General features: G+C 37.7%; 1 protein-coding gene across 1 annotated transcript in view; it reads right to left on the reverse strand.

Moving 5' to 3' along the window:
- Positions 1 to 24790, reverse strand: part of LOC129237555 (putative uncharacterized protein DDB_G0286901) — a 179671-nt gene that overhangs the window by 100875 nt on the left and 54006 nt on the right. Inside the window, exon 3 of the mRNA XM_054872375.1 lies at positions 1221 to 1320. Within this exon, the coding sequence (XP_054728350.1) occupies positions 1221 to 1320 (100 nt within the window). The remainder of the gene's footprint in view (positions 1 to 1220; positions 1321 to 24790) is intronic.

Consider the following 24790-nt stretch of genomic DNA (forward strand, 5'->3'; position numbering starts at 1 on the left):
CCTGCAAGTTATGCGCCCGGATTTGTGGAAGAACAAAAATTGGCTCTTGCATCACGATAACGCCCCTGCTCACGCCTCGTTGCTTGTGCGCGACTTTTGGTTCAAAAACAACATACTAGTGATGCCGCAGCCACCGTATTCCCCAGATCTGGCCCCTGTGACTTTTTCTTGTTCGCGAAACTGAAAAAGCCCATGAAACGACGACGCTACGCTACGATTGACGAGATAAAGACGGCATCGAAGGAGGAGCTGAACAAGATTAAAAAAAAATGATTTTTTGAAGAGCTTTGAAGATTGGAAAAAACGTTGGCACAAGTGCATAATATCTCATGGGGATTACTTTGAAGGGGATAAAATAGATATTAAAGAATAAATAAATAATTTTTGAAAAAAACACAAAATTCGCGATACTTTTTGAATACACTTCGTAGATAGATACATATATAATATATACGTAAATACATATTAACAGTAATTCATTAGATGAAAAAGTGGCGTCACATTTAGTTAAGGAAGCAAAGCAAATTGAAAACCTTAAAGCCGTCTTTCTCGAATCTATATTTTTTTCAGTGATGACATTCGTTCAGCAAAGGAACGATCTAGCTTGGAGAACCCACAAACGGTTCTCATTCACTTAGAAAGAAAGACAAACAAACACACATACACACCTCTGTATTTTAGTAGTAAATATTTTCCAAGAAATTTCTTATCACTGCCCAAGGAGAAAAAACTACAAAAAAATTCGATAAAAAATTTCTGCACAACAACTTAAAACCAATAACAAAAGTGGCACAATCTATCACACATACGCATACTCATACACATACATGAAAGCACACACGCATGTGGGAGATAGTAAATATCTTAGAAACATACAAACACTTGTGCTACATTCATATCGCAAGATATTTTTACTTGGTAAATAAAAATTGAAAATATATTATAAAGTTAACAAAGAAATGTTTAACTATTATCTATTGAATACAGATACGTTTTACGTGTGAATTCAATACAAGTTGGGGAACCCAATTCATTAGGTAACATCACATAAAAGGGAATATTTATTAATTGGCATTAAAAAGAGGTGAAAAAATGTGTATGACGTTTAAGAAAAAAATAAAATAAATATAAAATATGTATGTATATACATATATATATATGGAATTATGGCGCATACATAGACACATAACAACTTCTTAAGCCTTATTTCTAGCACTTACCGATTGACGCCTCGTGATCGGACATATCCGATAGGCTGCACATTGGCGGTGGTATGTCTTTGCTGCCATCATCAGGCTCTTCTTTTATGCGGATATTTGTCTGAAGTAGAAAAAAATTTAAAAATATTTTTTTATCAGTCAATCAAAAATGCGTAATTTCATATTGTAAATATAATAAAAATAATTTCATATAAAATATATCATATATGTATGTAAATACAAATAGATGTCTAATAAATGTCAAATTTATAAAGCTTAATTTTTCAAGAAACAAAACTCTTCTTATATAATACTTCCAAAGAAATCGTAAGGCAAGCAAACGAAAGATGGCATAATGAAGCAACCTGCAAAATCGCCCGTCAACTGTGGCCGACTCTCAATGCTAAACGCACAGAATCTTTGCTAAGCCAAAACAGTCTTATCACACTGATTTCAGTCATAACGGGGCATTGCCTAATACTTAGGTAGGCACGCTCAAAGGATGGGTGTGCAAGCACATGACTTCTGTAGAAGTTGTCTTGATGAGAAAGAGACAATCTTGCATCTTCTGTGCCATTATCCTGCTCTATGCAGACAGAGATTTGCTATTCTAGGCAGAGAATTTTTTAACGAATTGGAAGATCTCAGTTCTGCAGAAATCAAAGATTTTCTAAAATTTTTGAAAAGCACATAACGTTTTTAGGAGAAATAGAGAAAGCTTCCCACGCGGCACCACAATGGGCTATGAGCCGGAGTGTGTCCCACAGGACAACCGCTTCAACCTAACCTAACCTATACTTCCAACTTATGCCCAAGCGGAGCTGGATAAGAGTTTTCTTAAGGGGTATCGGTGGTCTAGAGCTCGAAAATTAGGGTATTTTCAGGAATTTTTTTACAATAAATAAAAAAAATTAAAAACGATATTTAAAATTTTTAAGCATCTTTTATATACAAAATGAAAAAAAAAATTTTTTTTTATTTTAATAATTTAAAAAATGGCGCTGAAGTTCACCCTCCCGAAAAATTGGAACTGCATGGTGTTGTCCATTTTGGCTCTTCTATTTATTATTAATCAGTATGACTGTAGCTATGTCCCGTATTAGAATAAAAAATTAAAAAAATGACGCGGCTTTGAATTTGACACTCCGAAAATTGGGTTTTTTTTTCAGTTTTTTAATCAAAAAATACGAAATAATTGAAAAAATAATATGAGTACGGGCGATAGTCATTGATGTTGTGAACAACATACATATTAAAATTTCAGACGATTCGGTTGAATATATATATATTTTTTTTGTCAACACCAGGCCGGATTTCACTCATAGATGGCTTCAGTTGAATTTTTAGGTTTGCAGACGTAGTACGAATGTAAAACATATTTTGTTATTTGATAGTTGACAATTCAGCTGTCAATCAGCAAAAAAAAGTTGTTTGATCGGTTGCGTAGTTTTCGTTTGGCGTACGTTGAAAAGTGGAAAATCAAAAGGAACATTTTTGTCATATTTTGCTTTTTCATTTCCGCAAAGGAAAAACCGCATCGCAAGCTCATAAAAAGTTATGTGCTGTTTATGGTGACACAGCCTTAAAAGAACGGCAGTGTCAAAATTGGTTTGCCTAATTTCGTTCTGGTCACTTTTCACTCAAAGATGAAAAACGCTCTGGTCGTCCAGTTGAAGTTGATGACGCCCTAATCAAAGCAATAATCGATATGGACCGTCACAGTACAACCCGTGAGATTGCAGAGAAGCTTCATGTATCACAAACATACATTGAAAATCACTTGAAACAACTTGGCTATGTTCAAAAACTCGATATATGGGCTCCTCACGAACTGAAAGAAACGCATTTAACGCAACGCATTAACAGCTGCGATTTGCTGTAGAAACGTAATGAAAATGATCACTTTTTTAAACGACTGATAACTGGCGATGGAAAATGGGTTGTTAACATCAATAACAAGCAGAAAAGATCGTGGAGCAGGCCAGGTGAACCAACTCAAACAAAATCAAAAGCTGATATTCATCAAAAGAAGGTTTTGTTATCAGTTTGATGGGATTACAAAGGAATTGTCTACTTTGAACCCTTACCACCCAACCGAACGATCAATTCTGATGTCTACATTGAACAACTAACGAAAATAAAAAACGCAGTAGAAGAAAAGCGGCCCGAATTGACAAATCGAAAAAGTATTGTATTCCATCATGACAATGCAAAATGACACACATCTTTGGCCACTCGGCAAAAAGTATTGGAGCTTGTTTGGGATGCTTTGCTACATCCAACATATAGTACTGACCTTGCACCATCTGATTACTTTTTGTTTCGATCTTTACAAAACTCCTTGAATGGTAAAAATTTCAATAATGATGATGATGTCAAATCGTACCTGATTCAGTTTTTCGCTAATAAAAACCAGAAATTTTATGAACTTGGAATTATGATGCTACCTGAAAGATGGTAAAAGGCCATTGATCAAAATGGGCAATACATTACAGAATAAAGTTATTTAGTTCCATGAAAAAATTGCCTTTAATTTCCGCAATTACTTAGTTGCCAACCTAATAGTTTTGAGATAATAGAGTTTAAAGCTTTGAGAGTGGATATTTTCCATTGATGCCGCCGCGTGACGAATCTGACTCTTCCTGCTAAAACGCCTGTAGAATCGAAAATACTGTGAACATCATTTCAAATATTTGGCAGTATATTCTCAAAAGCATATGCTTTCGAAATATCAAAAACAAATCGATTTTTTGAAAATTCTAGACCACCCTTGGGACCCCTTAATATGAGAAATATTTTTATTTACATATACGCAATAAATTAGATATAAGACCAAAATGATAATGATGATTTCCACCAAGGTAGGTTAAGTTAGGTACTGCTGGCTAATCTCTAAAAAGCTCTCACTTAGACCCCTAGGGTCCATTGTGTTGCCAGCGCTATGTATCTGGAGTCGAAGATATCATTTTATATCTACTAAAGCAATAATAGAAAAATGTCCCAATATCGTTTCGTTTTATTTTATGCTTAAAACGGCAACTAATATCGGAAATTATTCCACATTTATTGCTGGTAATTTCGTAACGCACAGATTCTTCTTCTCTTTGCTAAACGAAATAATTATAAGACCAAAAGCGTTTGCTTTTAAATTAAAAGTGTAAAATGCAAGTTATTATGTTAAAATTATTATTTTATACGTGCTTTTGGGGTCACTTTATCTCGTTGTCATATTTATGTTGTCGCTTTGGGTTGGAAACAAAAATAATGCCGCGCGGAAAAGCTTTATATGAATTTGAGCAGGGACAAATTTTAGTTTGGGGACAGAGGCCTTAAAATGCGAGAGATTGCTTCAAAATTAAAAAGAAGTTAAACTGATTTTGTATTACAGCCATTTGAAAGAAACATACGGATGTACCAAGAGAAGTGGTAGAAAACCAAAACTTAGCGCTAGAGATGGGGAAATCAAACGTTTGGCTATAAATAAATCAAATAGTCTTGCTGAAATTAAGCACACCCTCAATTTGAAAGTTACTAACCGTCGTGTGCAACAAGTTTTGCAAGCGGATGCCAGCCTAGACAATAGTAAAACGAGTACCTAAACCACAGTTAACCACATGAGACAAACAGGCCACATTGACATTCACAGAAACGTACTAACTTTGGGAAAATTAATGGGAAAGAACAATTTTTTTCGATGAAAAAAATTTCAAACCGGATGAAATGATTTATGATGAAATGTACTGGCTTAATAAATGGAAGAAAAAGGAGGAGAGAATGGCTCGAAATTTCGGAAAGGGCTATATGATGGTTTAGGTAGCCATTCATGTCAAAGCCAAAATGCCTATATTTTTCATATTCACAAAACGGAATAGTGTCAAGTATATAGAACTTCTAGACGAAGTACCTATTACTTATTTTGATGATAACTTCGATGAGGAGTGGATTTTCCAGCATGACAACACAGCTGTTCAGGCTTCTAAAGCAACAAAAAGAGTTTTTGGCAGCGAAAAAAAACTTATTTTAGAATGGCCGGCGAAGATACTTTCTCAATCGGTTTTCAAAAATGGAAGACAGTTTGCCAGCGCTAAAAGCCTTGGAAGTGCGATTAATGTTGAATGGTCGAAAATGGATCAATGGCTTGGTGCGTGACTACCATTCGGAATTCAGAGAGAATGTAAGTTCGAATCCCGTTGAAACACCAAAATTAAGAAAAAACATTTCTAATAGCGTTCACCCCTCGGCAGACAATGGCTAACTTCCGAGTGTATTTTTGCCATGAAAAGCTCCTCACAAAAAATATCTGCCGTTCGGAATCGAGTTGAAACTGTAGGTCCCTCTATTTGTGAAACAACATTAAGACGCACATCGCAAATAGGAGGAGGAGCTCGGTCAAACACCCAAAACAGGTGTACGTGCCATATACATATATATATATTATGAAAAGTTTTAATCAAACCGAAGCCTCGCGACTTCAACAAGTTACTTGGGGTAGTCCGAATTTTCAAAAAATTGGATTTTTTGTGTGAAAATTTGAAGTGAATCCGACAAATACTTTTTAAGTTATTTCACAATTAACAAAGGGCGCTCGGTTTAAAGTTTAAATACTAAAAACAAAAATTGTTTGCCCTAAACAGATAATAAAAATATAAGAAATTTATTTGGAATTATATATTAGTTTTTTCGTGTGTTGTGTTCACGTAAGTAAGAACTACCGATATCGATAGCTAAGCTATAACAGCTGAGAATGGCAAACCGTCTTAATATTTCTGTCCAGTATGGTTCGGCAGATGAACTTGCTCGCACCGGTACAACGCTTGATCTCCAAGTGGATAAGACGGTTGTACCTAGGCCTTTAGCCACTTGCAAACTACTTGTAGATAGGGAAACCATCAGCAAGGTAAATACAAGTTGGCAAAACCTCACAACAAACGAACTAAGCAGACGGGCATGGCCGAAATGGAACAGCAGTCGATCCAAGAGCTTATTAAAATTTAGCAGAGAAGCTATAAGAAACATGATAGGGGTATTAACTGGGCAATGTTTAATAGGCAGCCACGCTAGAAGATTAGGACTCCCGTACTTCGATTTCTGTAGAAGCTGTCTTAACACAGAAGAAAAGGAAACAGTCAGACACCTTTTATGTGAGTGTGAAAGTTTACCTATAAAGAGGCTCCGCACTCTTGATACGGCATTTTTAACTGATGTAGCGGACATAGCGCAACTAAAACTAACGAAGCTTTGCTCGTTTATTAAAGCTACGAGCTGGTTTGAAAGGGAACACATAGGGCAAGGATAAGTTCCAGTGGTATCACAATGAACCTACGAAGGGTTTAAGTGCGCCATTGCGACAGCTACCCTAACTACCTACCTTCCATGGTTTGGCAAGTCCTCATAAAGCGTTTATCGTCAGAGCAATTATGGAAATTTGAAAATAAATAAATAAATAATTGGCGAGTACACTTCTGTTAGGTGTTTGGCCCAGCTCCTCCTCCTATTTGTGGTGTGCGTCTTGATGTTGTTCCACAAATGGAGGGACCTACAGTTTCAAGCCGACTCCGAACGGCAGATATTTTTATGAGGAGCTTTTTCATGGCAGAAATACACTCGGAGGTTTGCCATTGCCTGCCGAGGGGCGACCGCTATTAGAAAAATGTTTTTATTAATTTTGCTTTCACCGAGATTCGAACCAACGACCTCTCTGTGAATTCCGAATGGTAATCACGCACCAACCCATTCGGCTACGGCGGCCGAAATTTACTCCGTCAAAAAAAAGCGAAAAAAGGTCGCGAAGTTAATTAAACACTTCGTCCATTTTAAGTGCAGTTTACACGCTGGCGGCACTGGCGGCTGGGCCTTATTTCTTTCGAAATGAGGAAGGATCTGCCATTACTTATGCTGTATATCATATTCAAAAAATAAATTCCATGAAATTGTCTCCAGATTGTAAGCAAAAAAAAAAATATTTCTATAATACAGGGTGAACGATATGAAGTGTTACCAACTTCACACTGCTTGTATCTGTAAAACAGCTCATGACATCAACGTCAAAATTGTTCTAATGACAGTTCAATATATGGTTTATAAGCCATCAAAAGCGTCTCAGTTTTGTTGAATTTTTTTTTCTGTGATGGAACTCAAACGTAATAGTGTGATTGCGTTATATTTGGCTGGAAAATCACAACCAGCCATTGTTCGTGAGCTCAGACACCTCAAAGTGAATAAAATGTTTGTGTATCGCACTATAAAACGTTACAATGATACTGGTAGCATTGCAAAACGCTAAGGAGGTGGACCAAAAAAAAACCGCAGCAACGCCAGAAATGGTTCGGAAAGTGAAGGCTCGACTTGAACGAAGTCCATGTCGAAGTGGAAGAAAAATGGCCAAAGACCTGAAAATATCGCAAGACAGCAATCGACGCATATTGAAAAATGAGCTCAAGATCAAGGCTTACAAGTTCCAATAAGCACACGATCTTTCACCCCAGAAAAAAAAAGTTCGGTGCGAAAGCGCAAAGGAGTTGTTGCGCTTACACGAACGTGGTGAATTTCCTAATATTGTGTTTTCTGATGAAAAAAGTGTCTCAATTGAGCGGTTCAGAAACACTCAAAACGATCGTGTTTACTTGACCGAACGCTCATACGAGAATTTGAGCCTACGTATGGCCACTCGAAGCAATTTCCCATCGCAAGTAATGGTTTGGGCCGCAGTGACCGCTGATGGACGCTCTCCAATCGTTTTTATTGAGCCTGGTGTCAAAGTGAATGCGACTTATTATCGGGAAAATGTTTTAGAAGTTGCTTTAGAGCCGTGGACACGTAAACAGACCATGGACGTTCCAACAAGACTCGGCACCGTCTCATAAAGCTCGTGTGAACCAAGAATGGTTCAAAAACCATGTTCCACACTTCATTTCGTCCACACAATGGCTTTCGAATTCGCCAGACGCAAATCCAATGGACTATAAGGGACCTCACAATAAGGGACCTCTTTCAGCATTTTGCATTATTTCATTGAATTTTGATTTATTTCATTTCCAAATTATGCTTCTTCTTTACACCGCTACTGTTATGAACCTCTTAATTAAATGCCAAATAAGAAAAAATATATTTTATTACCTTTGGTGCTCAAATTAGTTGTGGCGATGTACATAGTTTTGAAATGGAGTGTAGTTAGATTGTGATTGTTTGTAGTTAAAAGCCTATTGAGCTATAGTCTTTTGTTCACTTAAATACTCACAGCCGCACTCATTACAAATTACCCATACAACAATAAATGCTTGCGACCTTTAAACATTTCAACAGAAACTGAAATTTTCATTAAAAAATAAGAACAAAAATAAATATGAAAATGGAAATAAAAATAAAAATACGAAAAATATCAGCAAGAGCCCACAAGGGTAGCTACTAGCGTTGAAGTGGCTATTAAAACGTCTATTAAATGTAATTAAAATAGGATCTAACCACTACGTGACCACCACACATTTTATTACTGCGCTACAAATCTGACAGCCCCCAGCGTGGAATTGGTAAAGGCAGGCAGACGTGGTGTGCCAGAGTGCAGATATAGAACAATACAATTTAGTTACAGCTACGTACATACATACACGCATACACAGTCGAATGTGTATTTGTATGGATTGTCGATCTGTGTGCGCCCTTTTGATAAGTGGCAAACGAGCTAATCTCAATAACGAATTAAATTGTCGCTTTGTCTATTTATAAACAAGCCACTTTTGCCCAATTTATTGTATTGCATTACAAAACAGCATTAAAGCATGTGTGTGTATCTACATATACACACATACATACACAGACGAGCATTTAGCGTGGCAAATGGCTCAGTGTAGGGTTTATTACAGAACTCGACTCATCAGTTTCATACGTACGTAGGTATGAAAGTATGTTTGTATGTGTGTATATATACATGCAGTTTCAGTCGACCCCCAACCGCCTAGCAAAATACGTATAGAAGTAGGTATGTAAGTGTAACAGCACTACTATGCCACCACGACAATTTGCGTTTACATACACACACACACACATGGACATCAACGCGCCACCGCCGTAATTGATCGTGTTTTATGCATTTTGCACTCTTGTTGCTGCTGTAGTGTGTCATATTTGACTGATTTATGTGTATACAAAAAAGAATTTACGCAATTGTGTACGTGTGTGCGTGTACTGTATCTCTTATTTAAACATACATACATACAGAGAAGAATATTTGACTCCAAGCAACAAATCCAATTGTACGTTTGACTCGAATTGCGTCCATGCACAGTGGCTCATCATAGTAAGAGTAGTGTTGGGAAAGCATCAAAATTCACCAAAAAGCGGGCAAATCCGAAGAAGCTTAGAACGATTTTCAATTACCAAAGAGTGAATTTTTTTTTACTTTTTCTTATAGTGGCTGTAAAAACGGTTTTTAATATTACGATTTTTTTTTTCTTTGTTATCAATACTAGGTCTGGAGGACGTCTCAAAAGCGGATCTCGCAGCTCTGCTTGACATTCTACATGATGTCTACTTTCAGTATTCATAGAGGTCGGCCTCCAGGGTCCAAAATGTGTGGCTTAATGCCATCCAAGCTAACCTAACCTAACCTAATACTAGGAGCCTTAATCTCTTACGATGAAAGAAATACTCCATCGTGGAAAAGCTACGAATGAGAAACTCTGCTCAGAAGGTGAAACCGAAAAAATTCAAATGTCGTATTTTGACTTTTAAAAATCATAGTAAAAATGAATGTTTATCGATTTTGTGTTTGGAAAGCAATTTAGGGGGTTAGGAGAAGTGAGAATTTTCAAAAAAGGTTTTTTTTTAATTTTCTTAAAGTATGATATCTTAAAAATATTGTGTGAAAATTAAAAGTGAATCCGACAAATACTTTTCGAGTTACTCAACAGTTAACAATGGGCGCTCGGGAGCTCCGGAGCAGATAACCAAACTTTAAATGCGTTTTTGAACTGGTGATCACTGTAACTTAAAAACCGCTTGGTAGATTTCAATAAAATGTATACTGCTTTTGAAAAACATAAAAAACTCGTGCCTGATCGAAGGATATTTTATTCCAAAAATTTTGATTTTTTAAACAACTAATTGTCGGTATTATTATTAATCAACTACTTAGTAAATTCGTAAATTTAATTTTATTTATTTGAAACTATTTTCTTAACCGCATTTGTTTTGCTTCAATTGCTCAAATATTGCTGTGGCTACACCCACTGTGCCCAGCTCCAGCGTTAGAGTGGAAGTCGTGAAGTAAGTCGATGGTCTTTGTGTTGTTGCTATACAATTATTATTTCTTTTTTTTCATATGATAGCAGAGGTTAAACAGTCAAGCGAATGTTTCACAAATATTTAATCAAATTTATAAAATGTTTGAAAACAACAAAGTGGGCTATAGTGAAGACCTTAGAATATTCACAGAAGGAGACTAAAGAAGGGTAAGAAGGTTGTAAGAGGGAAATTAGAACACAATGGCGAGAGCATCGAAATATTTCAATGCTACGAGTTTTAATAAAATAAGATTGCGAACATAAACAATACAGTTTGGGTTAAAATATAAATTGTAATCAATACTCATTTCAACACTCTAAAATACATGAAAATAATCAAGCGAACTCATAACCAATGAGAGTTATTGCTTATAGCTCTAAACGGACGGACGAAAATTAAGTTTCAACACATTCATATAAGTGGACGTGGTTTTATTATTATTCTTCTTGATTGATTCCTCTACCTCTGCTACCACCAGCTGTATCCATTCGGTCGACTTGACCCTGCCGAGGAAGACGATGATGGATCTTTTTTCGCTACACAATGTCTATGTCATCGTAAAGCTCATTGATCCATCGCCTGCGATACTCGCCGTCACAAATGTGCAAAATTCAAAAAATCTTCCGGATAATCTTTCTCTAAAAGCCCCCAAGTGGCGTCTTATGGTTGAAACTTTCCAAGATGGCCGAAAAACGTTCAAGATAATTCATGATAATTCAGATTGTCCCTCCACAAATGAAACGGAAACAGATGACAATATTGAAGAACCGGATTTGATTAGACACCTTTAATGGGCGCCTGAAAGACTTCTCAATGTTACTTTCACGCATTATCGAAGAAAAAGTCATCATTCATTCGGCATTGTCTGACAAAAGTTTGCTAGCCATGTACGCATTCCGGTGTTAGACCGTCTGCCTACAAACGAAGAGCTAACCGCCACTAGTGAATGATGCAGGACCATGTTGAATGAACCCCTAATACCGAAACTGCATAGCTGGAGCTGAAGCAAATGCGGTTCCAGTAAATGGACAGCAAATAAAATATTCATCAATAAGCCGATGGTCATCTTGACGAACATTATGCAAAATAACAAAAAAAAAAATAGTCGAAATTTGCCACCATCAGATATAAAACATAAATAAAAAAAATAGATGGCTTCAAATAACCAAATGCCTTTAGAAAATAAACTTAATTATACATTCTGCCAAAAAAGTATCGGGAATTGTTCAATAAAACGCAAAATAATTGTTTAATCAACAAAATTTATTTGGTTGCCTTCAAAATAGACTCCATTCGAGGCAATACACCAACGATTAGTCCAGTCATCAAAGCACCTTTTAAACGCGTTTGAAGAGATCTTCTTCAGCTCCTTCAGCGAATTCTCCTTAATGGCCTCTATCGACACAAACCGGCGTCCGTAGAGTGGCAATTTAAGTGTAGGGAAAAGGAAAAGCCACAGGGGACTAAATCCGGTGATTGCGATGATTGTTCGATTGTGTTTGTCTAGTTTTTGGTCAAAAAATTGTTCACAATATGAACCTTGTGAGACGGTGCCTTATCACGTTGCAAGATCTATGAGTTTTCTTTCCACAAGTTAGGACGTTTCCTAAGCACATTCTCTCTCTCTCTCTCAAACGTCGCAGAGCTTCCAAATAATATTCTTTATTTAAGGTAGACCCATTTGGAACGAATTCCGAGTGCAGAACACCATGATAATCAAAGAAAACGAGTAGCATGACTTTCACTTTTGACCGACTTTGACGTGGTCTTTTTGGGTTTCGGCTCATGTGGATAGCGCCATTCAGCCACATCCGCCGCCTGTTGCCTAGTTTGCATGTCAAACTCATATACCCACGTCTCAACACCTGTTATGATGCGCTGGATAAACTTGGGCCCGAATTCACTTGCTCAAGCACGTCTTCAGCCACCTTCTTCCGAAGAATTCTTTAAAAGAAAGTCAACTCTCTTGAAACGAGTCAAGCAACCAGGCGTCTCATACCCAATTGATGGTGTAAAATGTTGCGAATTGATTGGTGAGACACGCTAAAGTCCCGAGCTACCTCCCTCAAACTTAAATGATGTTTTCCCAGCAACATTTCCTTGACTTTGTCGACGTTTTCATCCGTTGGAGACGTTGATGGGCGACCAAATCGGGGCAATTCTTTCACGACTTCTCGGACCTCTGCAAAAGCGTTATACCACCCGTAGGACCGAGTTTTTGATAAAGCATACTGCTCATAGGCTTTCTGCAACATTTTAAACGGCACACGAAATCCCGTTCAGAACACAAAATTTAAGACAAATTCTTTGTTCAATATTTTTATCCATAGTGAAAATCGCAGAGCACACCTGTGGGTAACTGATATAATTAAATGCCAAAAACAAGCTAATTCACAAACTCTGCGACACTATAGAGTGCAGTTGTACCAACACTCCAGCAAAAAAAAAAAAAATAGACACTAAGCATTAAGACTAACTTCAGACATATATTTGAGTGCAAAGGAAACACACAGATGTAGCTCCATGCACTTGTCAGTGCTTAACTGTCAAACTCATATTACGCGAAAGTTTCCATTCAAAATGCCGTACAAGCTGGATTTACGTAAATCTGTCGCCAATCTGTTTGGACGACTCAGTACAAGGAAAATTCTGAAAGTGTTTGAAGATAAACCAATCTCCCGTGCGACTATTTTTTATTTTATAAAGATTGCCGGAATGAGAAAGAAACGGAAAATAAGGTTATACCGGGTGGCCCACCAAAAGTAAGTGCCGCCACAACGAAAAAACTACTGTCAAGTGCCAGCAACAAGGTTGGTCAATCAACACGCAAATTAGCACGAAAATTTGGCATTTAAAAGTCTGGCGTTCACAAGATTTTGAAAAAAAAAACAATGTAATTTATCATAAACGTAAGCGAGTACCAAAATATACAGCGAAACGACTCGAAAATATACCAATTTGCTGCCGTGCACTTCGTCGTGAACACTTTGCGAATGAAAAGTTCTTAATTTTGGATGATGAATCGTACTTCACATTTTCTCATCATGAATTCAGTGGCAACAACGATTTTGACACTGACAACATCGAAATAACACCATACGAGGTTAAATATGCCAGCAACTCAAAATTTGAGCTGAAGGTGCTGGTCATTTCTTCGAAGGGTGTTTCAGTAGCATTGATTCGCAAAAACAAAGCCAAAGCGATCAATGCTGACGTTTATATCGGTCAATGCTTGCCAAAACTAAAGAAATTCATCGATAAATATCACAATAGTGACGTTTGACCAGACCTTGCAAGCTGCCATTATGCAAAAAAAACATTGGATTGGTTAACTAAGCAAAAAATACCATTTGTGCCAAAAATGGACAATCATCCAAATGTGCCACAGGCACGTCCAATAGAAAATTTCTGAGCAGTTCTCAAGCGGATGGTATACAAATATGGCTGTGAGGCACGAAACGAGCATCAGTTGATCAATCGAATCAAGCGAAAGTTGAAAGAAATCGATATGAGCTACGTCCAAATCTTAAATCGGGACATCGCTCTATTCTACGTAAAATCGAAGACAATGGTCCATTGAGTGTAATTTAAATGTATTTTTGAGATGTAACCAATCGACTGGAGTAGCATATAAAAATAATTTTTAATTCAATTGTTTGTTTTCAAACGGCGTATGCCAAAAGTTAGTCTCAATATTAAGTGGACATATGTTAAATATGTTTTTAAATAAACAATTCTCGATATTGTTTTTACAGAATGTACAGAATTATTGCATTGGTACTGCTGGGTATTCGCTTACATCCTTAAAGAATATATATTTTTCTAAGTTGTTAATATAGTTACTAATATATTATCTGGATGTTATAGGTAATATGCAAAAAAGGAGGCTGGATTTTTAACGAGGCAATTCCTAATTTTGCACCACGATAATTCGTCATCTCGCATCTTGCGTTCTTTGACCGTAACCATTTGGCGATTCTGTAGACCTACTAGCAGTTTATCGTTTGCTTTGGCTACGTGGGACTTATAGGTAACACAAAACACCACTCCGGAGACAACGTTTCATGTTCATAGAAAAGATGCAACGTAAATTGGTGCATGCACTGAAGGCCATTTCAGAGATCGAGTTTCAAGAACTGCAAACTATTTCGGCGTAAATGTATTTTGTCGACGGGGGATTCGAAGGTAGCGAAATAGGTTTGGAGAAATGTTAATTCTCTAAACAAAGTTCACCTTCTATTTGATCGCGTATGTATGTTCTAATAATATGCGTAAATAAGTGGCGAATAGATGAAACAATTGGTGGACAGGGTCCGGCACTCGAAGTGTAACCACTAGCTGTCTGCTAATTGAATAAATGACAATCCAGAGTATTGTGAAAAAAGCGAAAAAAGAAAATCAGTAATGGATTTTAAACGTAATAGTGTGATTGCGTTTGTGACGTTTCAACAGGACTCGGCACGGTCTCACAAAACTCGAGTGAACCAAGAATGGCTAAAATACAACATTCCGACGTTCACACAATGGCTCTTAAATTCATCAAACGCGAATCTGATGGATTATTCTCTTTGGGTCATTTTGGAGAGCAAGGTCCGAACTAAAAAATCATCAGTCTCGAGGCGCTGAAGAAATCCCTTGGCCGCGAGTGGACCAAAATACCTGTAAGTCTCATTCGGTCAGCTTGCGGTTCTTTTTTGTACCGTCTCAAGGCCATAGTCAAGGCAAAAGGTTCGCATATTGAGCAAAACTAAATTGATTCTTAATTTTTTATTATTTTCACATATTTTCTTATTTTTTTTAATTGTTTACACTTAATTGTTTACCCTGTAAATAAACGTAGCTTGGCAGCGCATGAAAAGAGCTGCGTAAAATTACCTTTGTTTGTAAAATTAGTGAATGAAGCCAGTTTTATGAGGTACTCGCTAGTGGCGAATTTTGCTCGATAACTTTGTTGTTGCTTTTGCATGGAAATTTTTCGAGCAAACAAGTGGCGAATAGAAGAGGCCTTCATAGATAATATGAAAACACATCGCCATGTATCCTCATGCACACGTAAGTATGCCAGATCTAGTAAATACGCTGACTGATCGAAGATGCAAGTGTGTCGTATTCAAGCAGGGTAACGATCTGTTCCCTAAAAATGAATTCGGAAGTGGCATAAAACCATACAAAAATTGTTGTGCTCTACTGCAATATCAATTTCGGCCAAATGTCCTGATCTGGAATGCACGTGCATATGTATGTGTATGTAAATATATTCTGTGTGTAATTTGATATGTAGAGGCGTTGAGTGCAGTGCGCTCTCTACGTACTTACATACGTACGTGTACGCGAACTACTTATATATTTATGTGAGTTCAGAGTGCACATAAAAGTGGTCTCTTTTTTCTACTTTTTCAATTACATACAGCTGTCTTTTGCAGTCAGACGCATTAAGTTTCATGGATTTTCCATTTCACTGCGCAGGTGCACAGGTTCACTGTCCTATCACATAATTTTCGGCGTTCCAAGTAGAATAATGAAAAAGATGATGATATCTATGTATGGGCAAGAATATGGGATTACAAAGTGGCGTATGGCACGTCTGTGTATCAAGGAACGATTTCAAGAAAAAAGGGTATCCTAACTACATACATACATAAGCATTTTTTATTAGTACCGGTCAGATTGTGTCCAATGATCAACTGCTGATCTAAGCAGTTTATTTATTATTTACTGATAAGTGTGCATATGCACATAGATATGTATGTATGTATGTATACACATAAGTAAAAAGTGCACATTCAAATGACCGGATGAGGTGCGTGGTTTGCAGTTTAGATTACATCAAACTTGTCAGCCACAACTGGACAACCAACCGTCCGGCACAATGAACTGATCGATTGTCTCGATCAACTACCGTCTCGCGTTCAGAGTAGTTCAGTAGGTACGTACGTACGTGCATACATACATAGGTGCGGACGACACTCAATTTACTTTAGCGAGGAACTTCACTTGGAAAAAGTCAACTTTTTATTTATAGCCAGCGCACAAATACATACATACATACATACACATATATTAATGGCTGATGGCTAGTCAGTGAGTGACACACGTTGTTCATCGCAGCATACATACATAGTTATATTTCCTTTTCAATGCAAGCGCACACATACATACACACACACATATGCGACTTTGTACTAATAATTATAATTTGCAATTTACGCACATACAATGATCGTCAATTTAACATTTGCCTTCGATGTTTTGAAGTGTGCCTACACACAAGCAAACATTCAGTGCATACATACATACATGTAACCATATAACGCACTCACATACCTACATACCTATAACCAGCAATGCTAGTAGGTAGGTGCATACGCGCACATTCTAAGGATAAATACAAATGTCTATTTAAAGACACTCATCGTTGTCAACACTGTCACTCAGCGCGTGCAAATCGTATATGTCTATATATGTGTGTGCACGTACGACGGGGGCGGCTGATAAGTTCGCGTCCTAGGGTGCTAAACGAATGAAAAGTATGACTCTAATTTTATTTTTACTTTTCAATGTGAACATCAACATCATCATAATAATGCGATTTAGGAGTTGGACACTCGGCACACCCTGTTGACTATTGTTTGAATGAACCATACATTAATAGGTTTTATAGTACTGGAATTCCAGCTAGCCGTAAGTGGATTGACAATAGGGGTGGGACTATTCGAATAAAAATTATTCGAATAATAAAATATTTTATTCGAGAGGTATTCGTAATTCGAATAATATTTATTCGAATTTTTTATTCGTTTATTCGAATAATGCTATTCGAATACCTCACTATTCGAATGCCTCACTATTCGAATACCTTACTATTCGAATACCTTACTATTCGAATACCTTACTATTCGAATACATCACTATTCGTATACTTCACTATTCGAATATTTTTGGTAAATATTTATTTAGATTAGCGGACTACTAATCGGTTTATGTACAAGTGCATGCACCATGAGAAGGGCCAATGTAATTTTTATATTTTTAAAAGCATTTTCTCCCTGATGTGAATGAATATATAGTGAGGTATTCGAATAGTAAGGTATTCGAATAGTAAGGTATTCGAATAGTAAGGTATTCGAATAGTAAGGTATTCGAATAGTAAACTAGTAAACTATTCGAATAGGTAGGTATTCGAATAGTAAGGTATTCGAATAATGAACTATTCGAATTAATATAGGTCTATGAATAAGTTCGTGCGGTTTTTTTTCGAAATTTGAATTTCGGATCATTCCCATGGCTTTTAAACGTTTGGAAATGGTTGATTGATCAACTCCCAAAGTTTTTGCAACCTCTTCTTGCGTTTGAGCCGGATCTTGATCGAGCAATTCCTCCAATTCGGTATCCATGAACTTTGGCGGCGCGGCCAAAATCACCACTTTTAAAGCGTGCAAACCACTTCTGGCACGTTCGCTCAGCTAGAGCATGCTCACCATAAACTTCCACCAAGATACGATGACTTTCGGCTGCTTTTTTCTTCATATTAAAGAATTCCCCGCAAAAACACATTATTTGGCACGAAATTCGACATTTTCAAGTGTGGTAAAAATATTGTTGTTTACGCTTCAAATAAAAAACTTATACTGACGTTTGTGCCTTACGACAGTAGCTCTCCAATGAATGTTTGGAAATGTGGATCGATGGAATAATAATCAAGTTACGCCATCTGTTGTAAAACCGCACGAACTTATCCATAGACCTATATTGAAACGAATAGTATTATTCGTTTTATTCGAATAATGTTTATTCGAATATTATTCGAAAATAATCCCACCCCTAATTGACAATAAACCTGATCGAAAAAACTGCCCACGGTTCTTGACTGATAGTTTTTTGATTAGATTGGATTCGATTTTTGGGGGGTTGAACAATTCCAAACTCTCAGTCAGGAGACCATTATACTACACCCCGATAGATTTCAGTAGAAAGAATAGAGAGATAGGAAAGCTAAAATGTGGGTGGTAAGACGGAAAAATTAGTTTGAGGTCACTCTTGGATTCATTGATGAATCTTAAGAGATCCGGAAGAGGAAGAATATGAACTTTATCAATACTCGGTATATCGCAACTCAATATCCTAAGTCCGATCCTGGAAAGCACTGGACAGCTACAGAGAAAATGCTCTGCAGTGTCGTCATTCTCAAGACAGGATAGACATATCGGACTGTTGACGATCCCCATGGCAGCCATAAGCTGACCACAGGCGTTGCGTCCTGTTATTACACCCTCCAGTACTCTCAGGTCGTTTCTGCTTAGTTTTACGAGAAAGGTCGCTATTTTTTTGTTTGGTTCCTTTTCAAAACACTTGGCTACTCTGCACGATTTCAACCCAGACCAACGTCCTTTATGGGTAGACGTTATGAAGTTGACAATCCATAGTTGAATAGATGCAGAATTGACACCTAAAGGGTTTTCTAAACTGTAATTTTTTGATATTTGACAAGTAGAAAATACGCCATTAATAAAAATCGAACGATACACGCTTAACAAACGCATTAAAATTATTAAAATTCACTATAAAAATGGTGAAAATTTGGCAGTGACGGTTCGTAAAACTCGAACATTTTTGGATCAACGTGAAGCACCTCGTCGGACCGCAATACAGAAATTGGTGAAAAAATTCGAGCTGTTAGGACAAGTTAGTGATATGAAGAATAAAACCCGTGCACGTCGCTCAAGAACAGCCGAAACTATTGCTGCTGTTGCCGAAAGTGTTGAAGAAAACCCAGGTTTGTCCATTCCTCGTCGTTCTTTGGAATAAGGCATTCCACAAACGTCATTACACCTTATTTTGCGTAAAGATTTGGGTCTTAAGGCTTATAAATTTCAGTTAACACAAGAACTCAAGCCGGCCGATCATCAACAACGTCGTGTCTTAGCTGATTGGGTCGTTGAAATGTATGAAAATGATCCGGAATTCCATCGAAAAATCATCTTGAGTGATGAGGCCCTCGGTGGCTTCGTCAACAAGAAATAGTGACGGATCTGAGGCTCAGAAAATCCAAAAGTTATTGTTGAAAAGCCTCTCTATCCTCAACGTGTGACTGTTTGGTGCGGTTTATGGTCTGGCGGAGTCATTTGACCTTACTTTTTCGAAAATAAAGCTGGAGCAACAGTAACGGGGAATGGTTTGTGCTATCGAGAGATGATTAACGATTTTTTATTGCCGGAATTGGATGGTACTGATTTGGACAACGTTTATTTTCAACAAGACGGTGCTACGTGCCACACAAGCAACGAAGCCATTAATCTTTTACGGGAATAACACCTCTTATTGGGAAACCCTTGAGAGACTAGTGGCATACTTGCAGAGCTTGACGATAAAGTTGGCTTTGGTGTCTACTGTAAGAAGCCAAAAGTAATCTTTACGGCTCGACTTCCTAATCACTGTAGGCTGAAATTCTAGCCCAGCTAGGTAGCTTGCTGGTTAGGCAACAATGTGATAACCTTCAGAGAAATCTATATTTACTCCGATAGCTAAACGGCGAGTAAATCTCTTTGTGGCGTTGTCACTAATTCCATCATTTCTTGCAAATATCGGTCGTCTCTTAACGAGATGTAAACTTTCTAATCATCCCTGCTTGTCAGCGTTCGCGGGAGCCAAAGCGGTTCTGGGGTTCTTCTGATACTTGCCACGATTTAATTTTTCGATCAGTCAGTACTAATATTTACACTTTTTGAACATTTTCTTTGCTCACTATCGTCACATGGCGACCGAGACGCAGGTTGTCTTTATAGGTCTCTCTTCCTTGTTAAAATAGCCGAGTCCTGCATATGAAGATGCGAATTTATCAAAAACCGATGGCACTTCTATTTTTATAACAAAAAATTTTGAGAATTGGAGAATTATTTATACTAACAATTCGTCACGAGATAATGAGTCACCGCTAAGTACCTTAAACCGCGAAATAATTTGTCGCCCCTCGTAGAAATGTTTGTATGTATGGGTGCATGGTATATTTCAATACTTATTAATATTTGTGTGCCTTTGCATGATAACTTTAAATGAAAGCCAACAACAATATTCATTCCTATTCATTGAATGTATGTCTGTATGTGCGTTTGTATAAAAAGAATAGTTGGTTGCATTTGGCTTTGCACAAATCTGGCTAATAACGTGACTGGCATGGCCAATATGCTGAGGCACACGTTAATTTCTAAAGCACTCATTCGCAAAAGAGGATATACTCACACATAAGTATGTAAATGCATACAGACTTACACATGTGCGTGTGTGTGTGTGTGTGTGTAAGAATATTTATTCGAATGCCTAATGCAGTAGGTTGCCAGCCACGCCGGCTGTCTTCAGCAGCGGCACATAAACTCTGATCTTACATATTCAAATGTGAACTTTACGCGTACGCAGCGGAAGACGGCCAATAAACGAGCAATATGATAAATCAAAGTAATTTACAATGAAAGCGATTGAAAGCGTAATTTCTTTGATTTAAATGACAGTCGAACTGCTCCTTAATTTTTATTTTGTAAAATATTAATTTCAAAATTCTGTTCTTGCAAAAGCAGCCGTAATCATCCTTAAATCTGATATGAGATGATGATTTTATAAGCTACAGACCGATTTCTTGACACTGCGGCCTCTGCATTGGTCTGTTGAATTGAAGGTTTCTAATGAATTTAAACGCTTCCTCGGGCTTCGTCTTGGGAGAGCTGGACATACGCAGAGGATGTGCGCCCAACTCGCAATAGCAACAGACGCTTGTTTTCTGAAAGGAAAGGAAGGATAAATTGTTCAGCCTGCCTCTGACTGAACGAGCTTTAAATGTGGTTTTTTCAGTAAGTTGAAAATTTTAACATGCCCGAAAGAAGGAATTAACTCATGAAGATTTTCGTGCGATGATTTATTACAATTTTCGACGAGGATTATCGAGACCAGCAGTGCATTGACCAACTCAGGATGAATTTCGTGAAAATCGTCCAAAAACAGTTGATGCTGTGCGTCAATTGATAATGCAAGATCATCATGTCGTTTTCGCCCAAGCCAACACACTTCGGATTATAGTAGAACAATCAGTTGAGTGGCGCTCGACGCTCTACATGCTGTTTGTAAACTTTAAGAAGGCGTTCGACACTATCAAACGAGACGCAATATTGCAGTCACTGAGTAGAAAGGGAGTTCTCGCCAAGATAATCCGCCTCATCAAAGCCGTCTACGAGAACTCCGAACTGGCATTGCTTCACAAAGGCGATATCAGCAATCCAATCACTACCACCGCTGGCGTAAGGCAAGATTGTCCCCTGTCGCTGCAGGCTAAACAAAGCAAAGGCGGCTTTCGTGCGAGTGCATTCAGTATGGGGGAGTTCGCAAATCTTCAGGCGCACTAAACTACGAATATTCGGCTCATGCGTGAAGTCCATATTGTTGTACGGAAGCGAAACATGGTTGGTCTCTAACACCACCACACAGAGGCTACAATCTTTCATTAACAAATGTCTCCGCATCATCTGCAGAATATTCTGGTCAAACACCATCAGTAACGACACACCGTGGAGATTAACGAACGAGGAACCCATCCTTAGGCAAATCAAACCAAGATAGTAGCGATGAATAGGTCACACATTGAGAAAACCAGCAGATAGCATCACGAGAATGGCACTGGAACCCGTAAGGCGCCAGAGGCCGCGGCCGACCAAAAAACACTTGGAAAAGGTCGATGTTGAGCGAACTAGCAGATGCCGACATCTCATGGGATGATGCAAAGACAACAGCATAGAACGGTGTACGATGGAAGAGTTTCGACAAGACTAGACAAGACCCTATGCTCCCGCGAGGAGTGAACAAGGGGGAAAAACACAGCCAAAAACGAATCGTCCTTTATCCTTCATCAAGAATACCATATATGAGCTCTCAGGTATTAGCTCACACAAGAAAGTGGTTGAGAACTCGAAAGTTCGAATTAATGTATCATGTGCCTTACAACACTGATTTGGCACATCTTGATTCCTTTTTCCCCCCGAGCATCTAAACTAAAATGGGAAGTCAAGGTTTTGAACGGCTAAAGAAGCTATTGAGGCCTTTAAAGAGCTCGTTTTCGAGGTATCCACTTTTGAGTGTAAAATATTTAAGTTATTTATAGCAACTTAGTCCTGAGCCAATTAAACCATTATCTCGAATTAAAGCTCAGCGTTCGAAGAGCAGTCTAAAATGGTTAAGCAATAGTTCTGTGCAGTTATAGTTTTTTGCAGTGGTCATCTTTTTGTTACATAGATGATTTCATCTAAAATGGCAATATAGTCAAAGCCAGCTCTAAACGGAGAGGTACTATATTTTGTCTTATTGAATTAATTTCTTATTTCGTTTTACTCCTCTTCCTACAGTAAGTAATATTATATTTTAAGAAAACTATCATAATCATATGCAAGTTTTAAAATTTCTATCACATTTTCATATCACGCAAATTATGGTCACAGATATTTATGCCAAGAACAAACGCAGTCACTGTCATTAAACGAACCAAAATAAATTATGTATAGTATAATAAGGTGGGCAGTGCGTATGCATAAGTATAAACGTAAATATGTAGGTAACTAAAAAAGTCAACTCCCCCACAGACAATCTGCACACTAGGGGTGTTCTTATTTTTAGCTTGCGTAAGTAAACTTGTCGTTGGTTCGAATCTCCGTGAAACACCAAAATGAAGAAACAGTTTTTTCTAATAGCGGTCGCCCCTCGGCCGGCAATGGCAAACCTCCGAGTGTATTTCTGCCATAGAAAAGCTTCTCGTGAAAAATGTTTGCCGTTCGGAGTTGGCTTTAAACTGTAGGTCCCTGCATTTATGGCAAAACATCAAGACGCACCTGCATAAATTAGAGGAGGACTCGGCTTAACACCCAAAAAGGGTGTAACAGGCAATTATTTATTTAAATAAAATTGTGAATTTGTAGTAGTGTAGTCTTTAGCCATAATTTTAACCTTAACCAAATACCTCGTTTGATTTTTAAACTCAGACTCTTTGCAAAGCACGCGCCATTGGCTGCTTTCTTTTTAAGGGGTTAGGGGTGATCGGAATTTTCAAAAAAATTGATTTTTTTTTTAATTTTATTAAAGTAATATATAATATCTTAAAAATATTGTGTGAAAATTTGAAGTGAATTCGACAAATGCTTTTCGAGTTATTCAACAATTAACAAAAGGCGCTCGGGCGCTGTGGAGCGTTCGCAAAACTTTAAATGCATTTTTCTCAAAACTATGTTTTTTGAACTGGTGATCCTGTAACTTAAGAATCGCTTGGTAGATTTCAATTAAATTTATACTCATTTTGAAAAACATAAAAAATCGTGCCTGATCGAAGGAGTTTTTTTTTAATTTCGATTTTTTTTAAACAATTAATTGTCGATTTTTTTCTTAAAAATTTGCAAAAAAGCCTCGGACTACCCCTAACCCCTTAAATTACATGCTATTTTGGCACTGATAATGTTAGAAAAAAAAAGTAATAGAAACTTAGCTGATAACTTTCGAAAGCTTTTACGAGAAAAAAATTCTAGAGCAGACTTATTTTACATTTTATCCTAAACTGTCAGGAAAAATTATTTATGCTTTGATCAGCGCACCAAAATGCTAAAAGTGTGGTGTGAAATACGCAGAATAGCCGCCTTGGCGTTCTTTGAGGCCTCTGCCTAAAACTCTGCTGTACTTTGGGTCCAGCCCGCTTTTGCAATGCAACTCCACATCGAGCCAAAAAGCCGCCGATACTCCCCATTCCTACAAACAGGTCGGAGCGAACTGCGAGAGCTCCTATTCCTTGCGACACCAAATTTGCATATCCGGTTAGACTTCATAACCAAGATTACCACCAGTTGCGCTTTTATACAGCTTTGGATTGGTGGCCAGCATAAAAAATTACCAGTTTTAAGGACAAACTTAAACCAAGAAATCTTACTGCACACATCAATATCTTGAATAGGGTTCAACATTCGGTATGCCTAACCCAGGCGAAAGACCACACGGAACCCGTACTCAATTTTATAAAGAGATACAAGGTTATCTTCCCGTCTAGAGAAGAGTGGAACACTAACCCAACACGGATAAATGATGACTCACAAAAATGGTACACAGATGAGTCTAAAACGATCCAAGGAGTAGGAATAGTAGAGCCTAGAGCCCACAAATCTCTAACACTAAGTACAGATACCACGATTTTCCATGCGGAGCTCTTCGCCATAATGGAAACAGTGCAAATCATATCCAAAAGGGCTCGGGAGAGTAAAAATTAAAATATTTTCGAACAGCCAATTGGTTCTTAAAGCCTT

Source organism: Anastrepha obliqua, chromosome 1, assembly GCF_027943255.1.
Source record: "Anastrepha obliqua isolate idAnaObli1 chromosome 1, idAnaObli1_1.0, whole genome shotgun sequence".
NCBI classification, from domain to species: Eukaryota; Metazoa; Arthropoda; class Insecta; order Diptera; family Tephritidae; genus Anastrepha; species Anastrepha obliqua.